Source organism: Crocuta crocuta, unplaced genomic scaffold, assembly GCF_008692635.1.
Source record: "Crocuta crocuta isolate KB4526 unplaced genomic scaffold, BGI_CrCroc_1.0 scaffold26, whole genome shotgun sequence".
NCBI lineage: Eukaryota > Metazoa > Chordata > Mammalia > Carnivora > Hyaenidae > Crocuta > Crocuta crocuta.
In genome coordinates this window covers 8832380-8846735 of record NW_027532249.1, presented here as the reverse complement: position 1 = coordinate 8846735, position 14356 = coordinate 8832380, and the positions used below count along the sequence as shown (strand labels likewise).

General features: G+C 39.2%; 1 protein-coding gene across 5 annotated transcripts in view; it reads right to left on the bottom strand.

The window, feature by feature from the left end:
• DLGAP1 (DLG associated protein 1) overlaps positions 1 to 14356 on the bottom strand; it is a 324532-nt gene that overhangs the window by 256445 nt on the left and 53731 nt on the right. For all 5 annotated transcript variants that reach the window (XM_077778153.1, XM_077778154.1, XM_077778156.1 and 2 more), the window contains exon 2: positions 3062 to 3276. In XM_077778153.1, coding sequence (XP_077634279.1) covers positions 3062 to 3276 — 215 coding nt within the window. The remainder of the gene's footprint in view (positions 1 to 3061; positions 3277 to 14356) is intronic.

The window sequence follows — 14356 nt, the reverse complement described above, 5'->3', positions numbered from 1 at the left end:
CTTGTCTTCTTGTGTGTCTCCAATACCATTAAACTAGCACTCACCAGGAATCATCTGTAATTGCATATGATGGAAGCCTAATATGTAGACTGTAATGAGGAATGGAATCCCTAAGCCAGGTGAGGAGAGAAGGAATGGAGATGAACAGAACTATGAGAAATAAGCCTGGGGAATGGAATAGTAGGAAAGAGAAGAAAGGCATGTTTAAATGATGGTCAGATGTTGTCTTGCTTGCTAAAGAATAGAGATGGTTTGGTGAAATTCCATCTTGAGTAAAGAAAAAACGTTTCTCAGTTTTTTAGGGGTTCCCTAGTAAATTGGTTACCATGTTGAATTTCCATAGGTTTGGAGGAAAAGAATAGTCACTAGCTCAGCTCAGCTCAATAACTGATGTCACTGTCTGAAGTAGCTGACCTTCTCCACCAACAGCTTAGCCACTCTCCGTGTTTGTCTTTTTCTTAAAACTCTTAAAAACTGCTGCTCTTAAAACTTCCGAGAAGTCAAAGAAGTATATGAGTGTTGTAAAAATAGGGCCCCGGGCTTGAAAGGAAGATGATATTATGTAGGAAGCAAGATGAACAAGGAAGAGTTCCAATGACTTCAGAACGATTGCCCACAGCCCTTGAAGCTGGGAGGAGAGTAGCCCAGGGCACACTTGTGAGAGGTGATTTCTGCACCTACCTCCCTATCCTCAGCCTCCTCAGAGCACTCTCCTCACCTTGCTTATGCTCTGCTCCTTTCAGTTCTCCTCATACTTGCTTATTATTGTGAGCAGCAATCACTATCTCATTACCTAAGACCTAAAGTGTCATTCAGCCAATGTGACAAATGCATCCTGATAGTTAAACTGAGGGAGTACTAAGGTCCTGGAAGAGACTCCGGAGGTTGCAGAGTCCCACTGCTTGGTATGCATTTGAGGAAACTGAGCTCTTGAAGGTCTAAGTGACTTTCTTGCCCAAAGCATTCCCTCTTTTGCTTCTTCTGGAAGATGTTAATTAGCTCCTTAGCTCTAGTAGAGAGATATTTTGAAGTCCATAGAAGATATTTGCCAGAAGTTATCCTTGGCCACCCTCATTTTAAACCACCTTGGCAGACTGCCTTTATTACAAATCCAGTTTTTTTCCCCCAGACTGGGTATATTTAATTTTTCTGAGCCTCCATGAGGTGTGCCAAAGTACAACAAAAGCCTGTTTCTATCTTTCATTTCCATGATCAACTTTTACCTTGTGTGGCAGTGTTATGGGTTGCATTACATTCCCCCCATAGATGTATCAAAGTCCTAACTCCTAGTACCTGTGAACATGACCTTACTTGGATAAGGGTCTTGCAGATTTTATCAAGTAGAGATGAGGTCATTAGGAGTGTTCTAATCCGACGTGAGTGGTGTGACAGGAAGAGAGCTGTGTGAAAGCACACATGGGACAGGGCAGAGCTTGAAGCACTGTAGCTGGAAGCCAAAGAATGCCAAGGATTAGCAGCACACGGCCAGAAGCTGAGAGGAGGCAAGGAAGGCTTGTTCTCAACAAGTTTCTCAAGGAGCATCATCTCAAGGAGCATCTCAAGGTCTCACTGAAACCTGGATTTCAGACTTCTAGCATCCAGAACTGTGATGTTACAAGTTTTTGTTGTTTCAAGCCACTTTGTTATGGCAGCCCTAGGAAACTAACACTTGCAGTAATAAAGGCAAAGGGGAAGGGCAACTGGAGAGAGAGAGAGAGAAGGAGGGAGAGAGAATGAGTAGGGGAGGGGTGGAGAAATGGAGAGACAGAATCCCAAGTAGGCCTGCGCCATCAGCAGAGAGCCTGACATGGGGTTTGAACTCATGAGCCATGAGATCATGACCTGAGCCAAGATCAAGAGTCGGCCCCTTAACCAATGAGCCCCAGGCACACTGGTATTAATTTTTTACTGAGGTAATCTGGAGAGGTTCCACATGACCCCTTGTGAATAATGTGTGAGGGGACTGTGTCCACTGTTTTAAGATATAACATTAGTTTGCTCTTTAAATAAGTTTCCATCATAGAATAGTCAGCTGTTTTTCAGTGTTTTAGCTTCATAGTCTAGTGTGTTTTCATTAACCTGATGGCTTTGGTCTTTTTCTCTTTTATTTATTTTGTCTTTTAATATTTTATTTTGTAACATAATATAAATGCATGAAGTGTAGTCTGTATTTCCTCAACATATGGGAAAAAGGCACTTGAAATTATGAATCATCTATAATATATTTTTTAAATGATAATCCAAGCCTTGATATATTCCTAGGCTCTGATTTACTTTCCATAAATAGTATTAAAAATTAAATCAGGCCTTGCTTAAAATAATCAACTTCCACAGTTTCTTTTGCAGTGCTGTTCTCTATTTACAAATAGCACAAATAGAGGTAAGAACTACTTATATTTTTCAAAACCAAAAGCCTTTTTTTAACATTTAATTTTAAGTAATCTCTACACCCAACATGGGGCTTGAACTTGTAACCCTGAGATCAAGAGTAACATGCTCCACTGACTAAGCCAGCCAGGCATCCCCCCAAAAACCATTTTTAAGGTCACACAAATTATATGCATCTAGTGTCCAAATTTAAAAACCTATATTGAGAACCTTCACATATCACCCAAATTTTAAGCATAGCCACTTTCTATAAGCTTCTCCAAGATCATCTGCTCTCTCAATCATCTGAAAAATTTAAGGGTCTTATAAGAACGAGTTGCGTTGCCAATTTAGTGGTTAAGAAAACACCCAAGAGTGGAGATACATAGATCTTCTCGTAGACCAGAAATCTTAATTCATTTTATGAGCCATTCTAGATTGTTTCCAACTCTTCATCTTGGGTTTGCGGTTCAGTTTATGATCTATGCAGCACATGACTGGATGCCCATGTCTTTGAAGCCACTGGGATAGACAGGTCAGAACCCATGTCAAAATCAATAGGCCACTCAGTGCATCACACTGCTCTATCTGTAGGGTGTATTCTGCCCCAGTTACTCTAGGAGTCCCCCACTCTGATTCTAGGTGATAATGCAAGCAGCTGGACTACCAGAAGTGTAGTGTTGGAAATACTTACTTGAGTGTGGTGAGTTCTGTAAGGGATGGCTGAGTAGCCTTGAGATAGCTTTCTCTTCGTGCAGCAACTTTGGGAGAAGGCTTGGGACTTGTGTCGGAGTCACCACTGTCTTCATCTCCCATAGCCTTGATGTAGCTGCCACTCCGCATTCTTCGGCATGGAATTTCGTCGTCTTTACCTCGAGGGGTGTACCCTGTCCATTCATCCTGAGGAACCTATTCAGATATAAAACAGATAATTCATTTTTAATAAAATCCTACACTTTTCTTTCCTTTATTTATTTTTTGGTATGACCCTGAATGTGGGTGATACAGATAAATTATCTAAAACTTCAGACATTCAGCTTTCAGTAATGGTGTTTTACTGTGATTGGTTTGAAAATATTTGAATACATGCAATTCCATGTCTCAGTCTTTAAAACATCCTGTGTATTAGGAAAATATTAAAACCATTGGCTCTGATTTACTTCTCATTTTTCTTGTGCTAATGAGAAGAATTATAAGAAATAATTCCAGTAAGAATGCTGTTGGAAAGGAGAGTTGTTTTATTTGAGATTTTCAATTACTTGTTTTCAACTGTCATTTTTTTGTTTTCAATTGTCATTTAAAATTTAAGAATCTTTCGGTTTTATCTCCACCCTCTCACACTGTCCATCTCCACTGTCTTCTATCCAATGTCTCTTCTTCCCAAACCAGTTGCACTGAGTTTCCAATAACCTATTCTTTTGGAACCCCTCTTAATTTTGATTCCGGCTCCATAGACCTACTGAAAGCAGTCTTTAAAGGTTTTCAATGATCTTCTCATGAAAGCTAGTGGCATTTTCTTAATTTAAATTTTCATTGGCCCTGAACAACACACACACACACACACACACACACACACACACACGCCCCAACCCTGAAGAGTTTCTCTACTTACCCGGTAGAGCTACTTATCTGAATTATTCTTTTCCTCTTGCTTTGCTGCATCCTATTCTAAGTCCCCATTTGGAGGCACCACAAAGATTATGTTCTCAGTACACTGCTCCTTTTTCTTTCTACCATCATTGCCCTTGAGTTCAGCAGAGCACTACACTATTTTATAGAAGGCTTCTTTATGACTTTCTCTTAATTTCCACCTAGATTTTCCATTTCCACATGGACTCAAAGTAGGATCTTATTACTCCTCCATTTAGTAAAAGAAACATACAATGACCACTCTTCTTACCCATTAAGAAGCAACAATCAGCCTTCAGTGTATGGAACAGTACACAGGGCTTAATGAAAAGAAATCAAAGAAGAGGGAGGCTGGTTTTTGCCCTTAACATATTTATAACAGCGATGAGAAGACAGAGCATAGATGCATTTAGGAACAATTCCAAATCAACACACCAGCAAGTTTAAGGTACGGTGCCATAAATGGAATATGCACTGAGGAGAGACTGCAAGTAGGAATTACCAGTAATGGTGATGAGGAAGGAGCAGCCAGGAAGGACTTGCAAGTTTCAACGATAAGGTTAGCAGACATTTAATATTTTGATGCTATTTATTGATCATCCATCAATAATACAGTGTTTCATTATTAACATTTGACTATGCTATGCAATTTGCTTACATGATCTTATTTTATCGACATAACAGCTCTGTGCAAGTTTCTTCTGTATTTTTCAAATAAGAAACAAGAAGTCAGAGAGCTTAAGGAATTTGCCAAGGAACGCACAGCACTGGCATTTAAAGCATTTTGGTTTGACTCCAAAGATCAGAGTTTACGTAACCTGAAATTTGTGATTTATAATAGATGAATTTTAAATCTGAAGGGTTCATAACATTGTCCACGATGACACATACACATATTAGACACAAGTTTCTAAATGTTATAAGTTCTGGGAAGTGAACAGAGATGTTCCATTAAAAAGAGAACCATACTCTGCTCCTTAAGTTATTATTTATATAATTTGAAGGCTTATATCTTGAAATATCAAACTGAAGAGATGCTGATATTTATGGACCTGAAAACAGTGGTTTGTAAGTTCTGATTCTGAAAACTCCCAGTGAAGTTAGATTAAGCTTCACTATTCAGTTTGTTTATTTTAACAAATTTTTAAGTCGTGCTTCCTATGTGCAGGCAGTGTTCTATGTGCTTTATAAATGTTATCTCATTTGATCCACACAGCGGGGGAGGGGAGTAGTATTATTATTATCCCCTGTTTACAAATGAGGAAACTGAAGTTATGTAACTGGCTCAAAGTCTTAGCTACGAAGGGGTCGAATTCGACCTGACAGCTCCTGGGACCTGCTCTTGACCACTATTTGATGCTGTCTCTCTGGGCTATGATGTGTGGCACTACGGAACCAAACAACTATAGTCCCATGATGCCTTCGTAATCCATTGCATCTGATTCATTTGCCATTTATTAATCATGGTAGTAACTACAATGTAGAGTTTTTGCTTTAGCTAAATAGCATCAAAATCACCATAGCAACAAGGAAGATTTCTTAGTGAAATTATAAATGTTTAGAACAGTCTTGTTTTCCTTCAATTGGCAGGTGACTCACTGCAAACTATGATCATATTCAGAACTTCATTATTGGCTTAGTGATTACATTTTAGCACTTGCCATTTCTCAGTACTGATGCATAGTTCTGAAATAAGCATTGGTCTCTGGAATATGTGAGAGACTAAGGACAACTTATATCAGGTCGTATCACTTATGAAACAAAACATGGGAAATTTCTGTTTAGATGTTTTTCCCAAAGTTAGTTTATGGTAGAAACTTGGATATATATGAGAAACAGGTTGCAACTGTTGCTAAGGGAACCAACCGAAAAGTATTTAATTAGAGTACCTCTCAACGAAACAGTTTTCAAATGATAGCAGCTAAGAAGCTGTATGGAATGGAATTTAAAAATTAATACATTATTCATAGACCTAAAGGTAGCCTACAACAAGATTGCCTATAAAATAATACAGAAATCAGTTCTTGGAAAAGTGTAAAGACACAGAAAATCAACATCATAGAGAAGGAAAATAATGTCATTGAAGTTGCTATGATTGAGCCAGAATTCTTATTCTGACTCTTTTAACCCCTAAAGCAAAAGAGGAGACAGTGACATACCACTTTGTAAGGGGTCCAAGTGAAAAGCATACTTTTTTTTTTTTAACAAGAGAAAAGCATACTCATGTTATTAATTTTTTACATATACTTAGGAGGCTTCATAAGAGAATAAAGATCCAGAGAAGCAACTAGAACAGGAAACTTTTATACCTTGTAGACAAAAAGATAAATAAATAAATTTGTGAAGAATTGACACGAACAAAGGAATTTGGGCTGGGGCAGTAAATGGTAAAGAAGTAACTAAGGAGATAAAGGTGAATCTAATAAGTTTGCAGAATTCCCTGGGGCCATGTCTGAACTGATAAGTCTGTCTACGTGTTATTCCCTTTTGATTGGAAGGAGAGGAGAGTCGTGTAGCATAGCCACTGCTGTGATGTAATCAAAGGTTGATGTGTCTTTCTGCCTCAGTTGCACAGAAAGAAACAATTTAGGGAAAGAAACAATTCAAATGTACAGCTGTCTGAGAAAGTCTTCAGTATTAATGGTCTTGGCAGTTTAAAGGAATAGAAGTCTTGGTAAGGAAAGGAAGCTGGAGCAGATAGAAAAGCAGCGTGGACGCTTGATGACAACAGGGCAGCCAGATGGCCCGCTTGTCTGCACCAATCTTGGGGGTGGTTGGACCCAACAGGTGTTAAGGAAACAATAATAACATCCATAGAATAGTTATGAGTTAGAGCAAAACAATTATTTGCTTTTTAATGTATATGCTTAAGCATTAAACTCCAATAGAGAGCTTTATTTTTGAGAAAACAAAATGAGGATTAGTGTGCATTTTTGTTTCAAGAATAGCCAGTCTATAATTTAGACCACATGTCACAGCTCAGAAGTATAGAAAACTTACTTCTGACCAAGGAATGACCATAACCACGTGCTATCATCTTCAAATTACAGGATGAGGATGTTTTCTCAATTGAAGTAATGTATGGGAGCTGAACTATGGGTCATTCTAATTGTAGCTGTTCAGTTATAGGACAGGAGAAAATTAAACATACTCTAATGGACAATGCTTGCATTTTCTCAGTCTCCTTCCCTGTCTCTCTCTTTGCCTCTCTCCCTTCTTCCTTTATATCTACAAGCATGTTTGGCTTATTTCTTTTCCAGCCATTATCTGGGTGTGCCTGGAATATATAGCAGTGAACAAAATAAACATTGATCTCACACTATGGAACATAGATTCTAGAAGCAGCGCAGGAAGAAATAGGTAATAGTTAAGCACACACATAAGTGAACAAGATAATGTCAGGAATCATAAATGGCATTAGGAAAATAAGATGGGGTAATGTAACAAAGTGGCTGGAGGGGAACTACATCAACTTGTTCCTTGGAAAAGTCATTAGGAAAGTGGTAATATTCCAGAGATCTGGTGACCAAAGGGGCTGGCCTTGAGGAGAGCTGGGAAGAGCTCCCAGACAAAAGGGTCAGCCAGCATGGAGTCTCTAGAGTAAGAATAAGCTTGGTGTGTCATTAAAGCCCAGGAATGAAAATGTCAGTGTGACTGGAGAGTATTTAGCAAGAGGAAAGTGATACAAGGAAAGGCTAGGGGTGTGGGGCCAGGTCATGTAGGGTCTTGTAAGCCTGTCTCAAGTCTTCCTTCCAGGCTGAACTCAGAAATTCAAAAGCTCCCTTCAACTGCTCCAGATTAAATTGATCTTTTTAATGAAATCTATAGCGTGTATCCTCTGCATAGGGGGTCAGCAAACTGTAGCTCACAGACTAAATCCAGCTTGCCATGTGTATTTATAAATAAAGTTTTATCGGCACACGGCCTTGCCCATTCATTACTCATTGGCTGTGGCTAATGTCAAGTTACAAGGGCTTAGTTGTATGGTTATGTTGAAGACAATATGGTTCCAAACCCAATTCACATCTTCCTTCTGCATATTTAATGTGCATAATCACACAATGGTATTTATATACACTACTTGTTTCATGTGTCTTTGTATCATCTGTCCTACTACCAGGTAAGATGACTGAAATGAGGTAAGCAGTATTGCTGGAGGCTCAGAGGTGTGGGCTCTGCATCTAGACTACCCAAGTTTCAGTTCCTGCTGTGTCAGTAACTAGGTATATGCCTCAATTTTCTTGTCTGTTTCCTACCCCATTGAGTTATGCATGGATTAAATGAGGTAAGGCCCACAAACGCATAGGGAATGTTCAGCAAAGGTCTTTTAGGGCAGCTCTGGATTACTGTTAGCACACAGACACTACCTCCCACCCCATGGATGACACTGGCTCTCCTAGAAAACTCTGATGGCTGCTTCCGATTTTCTTTCTCAAGAGAAGGGCAAAAATAATTGAAATATACTAAGCAAAAACATAAAGTCCTAATATACTGTCTACTCCTATCATTTTTAAGTGAGAGTTCCCATCAGGAAGTACTCCTGGCTCTCTTCTTCAGGTCTCATCTCTATTCTGCAGGATTGAGAGGGAAGCCTGCAGCCTTAGGGCCACCAGAAGTTTGCCTGGCTTCCCAGTGATTGAATCCCAATGCCTCTTTATGGTTTACAAAGCAGAAATTTGAGAGAGGAAAAAATCCTCACCTCCATAGGAACTATTTTGGTATTTGAAGTCTTGTTTTGTTTTGTTTTGTTTTTAGAACTTGACCCCAGACCTGTGCCTTCCAGATGTTTGAGGGCTGTCAAGACCAAGAGTAGGGGGTGAGGGGGCCTCTGGGCTGCATTAAATTTCTGCTGTGTGCAGCTCTGAGTCACAGAGGTGGGGAGGGGAGGTTAAAAGGGAAAAGGGGGACACACTTCTTATTGTTTACCTCGCTATTTCTAGGACGTAGTACATTGCCAGAAAGACCACAGGTTTCTGGGTAAACGTGACACTGAATGAATGAATGAATTTCAACACCAGCTTTGTTTTCACTCACTGTGTGTGACCTTGGATAAGTCAGTTCACCTCTTCGATTCAGATTTTCCATCTCTAAAATGGGGGTGATAATAGATGTATAATGAATAGAAATAATGTTTGCGAATATATTTTGTGGACTTCAAAGCACCATAAAAATCTGAGAAAAAGGTTAGAAATCTGTCTATTTATGGCTACTTTTAAAGTATGGCCAGCCATAAATATCTTGGGGATTCAAAAGCAGTGGCATTTTAGCTGAGTATCTTCTGCTCATTAAAGTAGATGTTCTAGTATAAGAATATAAATGCAAATGGAATATATGTGTTATCCTATGTAAAATATAAAAATTTAATACACAAAAATGTATTTATCTTTCTTTTGAATCTTTAAAAGTAGACTGTCTTCTGGTGCTTCCATTTTATGTTTTCCCAAACTCAATTAAAAGAGGATCACACCCATTCTGGGAGATCTATGAGCAAGAGCCATGATGAACTAGGGGTCCTTAAAAAAACCTTTCCCATGGGGAACCTTGAAAAGTTATAGGATCCAAGATAATACCTCCTGTGCTGAATGTCTCAAACATTTTGCCGATTGGGGAGGCTCATATCCCCGCTTGGTTAACCAAGTTTCCATTTTGAAAAGACAAAGTACACTTACTTCCTTCAGCATTCCTCTAATATCCAAATACCACATTTTCCTGAATCTAAGATATCATTGCAAAACCCTAAGTGGGTTTTTTTTTTTGTGCCATTAAGAAAGAAAGAAATGCCACCAACTAAACTCTGACTCTCCCTAGATGATATGATTCATTCTAGTATCAAAGATGCCAAAGCCTGAAAAATTTGTTTTAGAATCAAACACCTTTTAAAGAGTATGTGCAAAAATAAAAATAAGACATGGATGTATTCTGGGATAGTAAATATAGAACTTAATGTTCATGTTTAATAGTGACCGAATGGATAATAATAATTAGCATTCATCTGTGCCATGGTTTTGCAAAACCAGAAGCTCACATAATGTCTCACCATCCTTACAACTACCTTGAAGGACAAGAAGAAGGCGTATTATAATCTTAGCTTGTCAAAAAAAGAAATTGAGGTCCAGAGAGGTTAGTCGTTAGTATAGGTTGACACTATACCCAAGATGGGGTCTACTGTTCACAGTTCAGGGATTTACCACCCTCCCTCCCTGCCCCCACTCTCCACATTCAGATCTTGGCTGTCCTTTGAATAACAATTGTTATGACAATCTACAGAATACATATTTCAGATAAGAAAAAAAACTCCATATGGTTTTAAGATCTGTCTAGAGGGAAAAAACTTAATAAAACAAATGAAAGACTACAAGTCTTTAAGTAAAATTTATCAGAAATGCTATTTCAGACAAGAGAAGGATGACTTGTAAAAGGCTCTTCCAAAGGACCTGTGGTTTCGGCCCCCCACTTTTGCTGGGCTGCAGTCAGTACAGTGTAACTACATGTAGATAGAGTCAGACATTTTGTGCCAGTGATGGTCTGAGAGATGGCGGCTGGAAGATGAAGCCATGTGTGGGTGAGTCCTGGAGAGCGGATTATCTCAAGATGGGAGGTTGGATGGTGAGGTTTGGAGGAATGAAAATGCGTGAGACTTTGGGAAATCTGAGAGCCACAAAAGGAATGCAGACCCTTAGAAAGCTGGGACAGCTGGAATGGAGCATATGTCCTGAAATATACCAGGGTAGGCCAGTACAATTCTGTGAGCAGGTTGGGATGGCAGACATTTGGGAGGAAAACCCAAGAATCTAAGGCTGAGGTGGGACTGAAATCAAAGTTCTATTTCATTAGGAACCAAGGAAGCTGGGAGAAATAATTTAGGCATTTATTGATGGGATAGAAATAAGGACAATATGGCAAGTGAGAACAGTGATTAAAATGGTGGACATCGATAATTGGTTGGTACTCGCAAGGCTACCCCTTGCAGCTATTGATCCCTTCAACAATTGAGTATTTCTATTAGGGCAACTGGGTAAATGAGGGCATTGGGCTATGGCTGAAAGGGTCAACCTACTTCATCTTCCTAAGATTGATTAAGAAGGATAAATATGGGGAGAAAAAACTATTTTATGAAAGGAGAGCTGGGGATTTGATACATATGGAGTAATCTGACATTTGGGAAATAATCGCAGAGGGCTGGAAGAGTACCTTATTTAAATGCTTCCAGCAGTCCTGTGAAATAGGCATTACTATATCCATTTTACTGCTACAATACTTAGATTTCAAAAGCGGAAATGACTCTCTCAAGGTCATAGTAATGAGTAGGAGTTTGGATTTGTCTGACGTCACAGCTTAACCTCACCCTGCCTCTGATGAATGTATGCTGATTGAGTCACTGAACAAATAAACGGAAAAAAAAAAAGGAGTATATGCTCCCACTCAACTGTCTTTTTAAAATAAACATAATATGTAACTATTGACATAGCATAAATATTATCTTGTCATTAACTTCCTAGCACCAATGAGAAGGGCTTAAAGTGATAGATACCTAAGTAGGAAATAAAACAGCATTTGCTGTCTCACCGTTTCATGGTGCCCTTACCAATTGCTGTTATCAGTGCTTCAACACAAATGGAAAGTTTTGGGGGGATTAGAAAACTTGAAGGACAACAACACCTTTCAAGGATGGCTTTGGGGGCCCGGACACACCCCAGGGGTACGGAAGCTTCACCCTGGATTTCAAGTGCCTGCCTACAACTTGTTACAGAAATGGCGTGAATGTATTGGCCTTCTAAGCACTTTTAGTGAGCTCTCAGATTCCCTACTCACTCGGGTCCTTTGCATCTTCTTTACAGCTGGGAGAACTGCTTTTCTGCTCCACACAGCTTTCAACTTGACAAATGCGACTTGGCATAAATGTCCCTGTAGCCTTTTAAGCTTGCTCTTCTCATAGCAAAAAGCAGAAAAAAAGAGCAAGAATAGGAAAATTACAATTATGCGATGCGCAGATCCCAAGGCCTGATTGGTATTTTCCAATCAGATTTCTCTGGCAACTGCCCTTTCTAACTCCCCACGAAGCCCAAAGGGGCTGTAAACCTTCATTTGCTTCAGATTGCTTAAAAGTTACCTTTTAAGGACAAGAGTAAATACACACCTCTTTTTAAATAGGGCTTATTAGACCCTTTGCTACATCGCCCTCCAAATAAAAATTATTAGACACTGTTAAATAGAACTTTGTAAACAGCATGATGCCATGGTGATTCGCTCACTATGCCCCTATGGAATTATCCTCACCCACAAACATTTATAGGTTTCTACAGGGTACTTAGCACAATAGTAGGCGCTGAGTAAATACACCAGAAGCATTTCATATAAAACACAGTCTTTGGTCTCAAAGGGGGTTACAAGTTTTAAGTGGATTGGGCAAATCTGAGGGATACATGAAGGAAAAGGGAAGAATAGCTTTAAAGCAAGTGAAGCTGAATAGGGTATTTTAGTACCTTTGAATGACCTACTGGGTTTGTGTTTTGTTCTTAAAAATCTTCTTCCCCGGTGGTAAAACTGCTCCTTAGGAGTAGAATGTATATGTGTGTGAAGTGCAGGGATACCATTGAGAAAAGGCATTGTGGGAGAAATGTGAGGGGCGAGGTCTGTGACCCCTCAAAGGAGGGGAGGGATCCTGGGGCCTGGTAGAAAACATTACTGAGGTGATAGCTGACATCAAAGGGGCTGCTGTCTGTGATTTCACATCAAGAAGTAACAGTTAAGATACCACATTCTGATGTAATTTCAGAACAGGGGAGGAAAATTAATTGTCTTCACTGTCCACCCTGCATTTTGATGGTAGTGGACATCTGTGGAGTTTGCTGCCCTGGTTCTACTTCTGGTTCTTGTAGTCACATCCTCATGATTCTGCTCTGGAGCCCCAGAAGGAAACACACTTGAGGAATTGGCTGAGCCAATCAGCACATCACATTCCTTGCCCAGCTTGGGGCTGGGTGTGTGATCTAAGCCTGTTTGGTCAGCAAGCATCTTAACCTTTGCTTGGAACATTGGGTCAAAGATTCTTCCTCTCTTATTCAGTACATCTACAGTGAAGTAGCCGGTGTAGTCAAGTGTGATGACATCTGTCCACTCCATTCCCTGCTAGGAGCCATTGTATAATCCCAACACACAAATATTATCTCATGCGATACAGCATCCTCTACTGCTATTAACCCCATTGCAAAGATGAGAAAATTGAGACTTAACGCTATTAAATAACTTACATAAATTTTATAGCTAGTAAGTCATACTAGAATTGAAGGGCATGTTTGTTTCAAATTTCTCTGTTCTTTTCATCATATCATTTTGCTGTCTGTAGGTTTCAAAACGTAGCAATTTTGCATTAAACATAAAACTTAAGCACTAAGTTACTGAGAGCTATAACGCTGTAACATTTTGAAAACCGTAAGAAGTAAGGAGGGGTAGATGCTTGGAAGAACGAAAATACTTGAAAAAATAATGTCCTCAGAACACCCGTCATCCAGCAGTTATGCTTGGCTACTAGTTTTAGTGAAATATAAGCAAGAACACAAGCATCCTCAAAGATAGCAAGATTAAAAACAACAGAGGTTTAGGTCTATAGTAAGTATCTTACATTTATTTCCATTGACTTATAGGAGATGAGCTAGTTTAGATAGACCCCTTTCTTATTTTTTAATGCAACTACTCATTTCTCACATGTCTTTCTGGCATATTGGAGGCATATCTGGTGGCTTGCAATGGTTAGATGAGTCATCATGTTTTCCCATTATTGGTGTAGTCATGCGTGATGACGTCTGTCCACTACATCCCCTGTGGTTTGTAGCTATATTTCCAAAAATTGAATTCCTTGAGGCAAATTAGAACCCTGTGCCTGGTACTCAAAAGCAGAGATGTGGGTAGAAGGTTGGTAATCTGCCTCTTGAGGTCGATGGGCCCACATGTAGAAATATCATTCATCAAAATTGAACTTTGGTGTTGGCTAAAATCTTCTAAGTCTCTCAGCCGTTCTGAGAGCCCTCTACTTGTCAATGATATGACAACTTCTTTTTCCTTAGAAGTTCAAGCCTGATAATCTTGGAACAGCTAGTTTGCAGTCTATAATGTATCAAGTCAATCATCTCCAGTATTAATACTTAATTAAAAATTAAAAATTTTGCAATAGATTTCAGCAAATATTTTCCTTTGTTTACCATTAAGTCTGGGATACTAAGTATTCTTGAATGAGGCCATAAATTATTACACTGTGAACCATCAACTTAAGAAAACAAGAGATTTAAGAAGAGATAAAGCTCAAATTTTCCTGCTTTTTAAAAATCACTATCACCTGATTACTAGTGCACCTTGGTGCTGT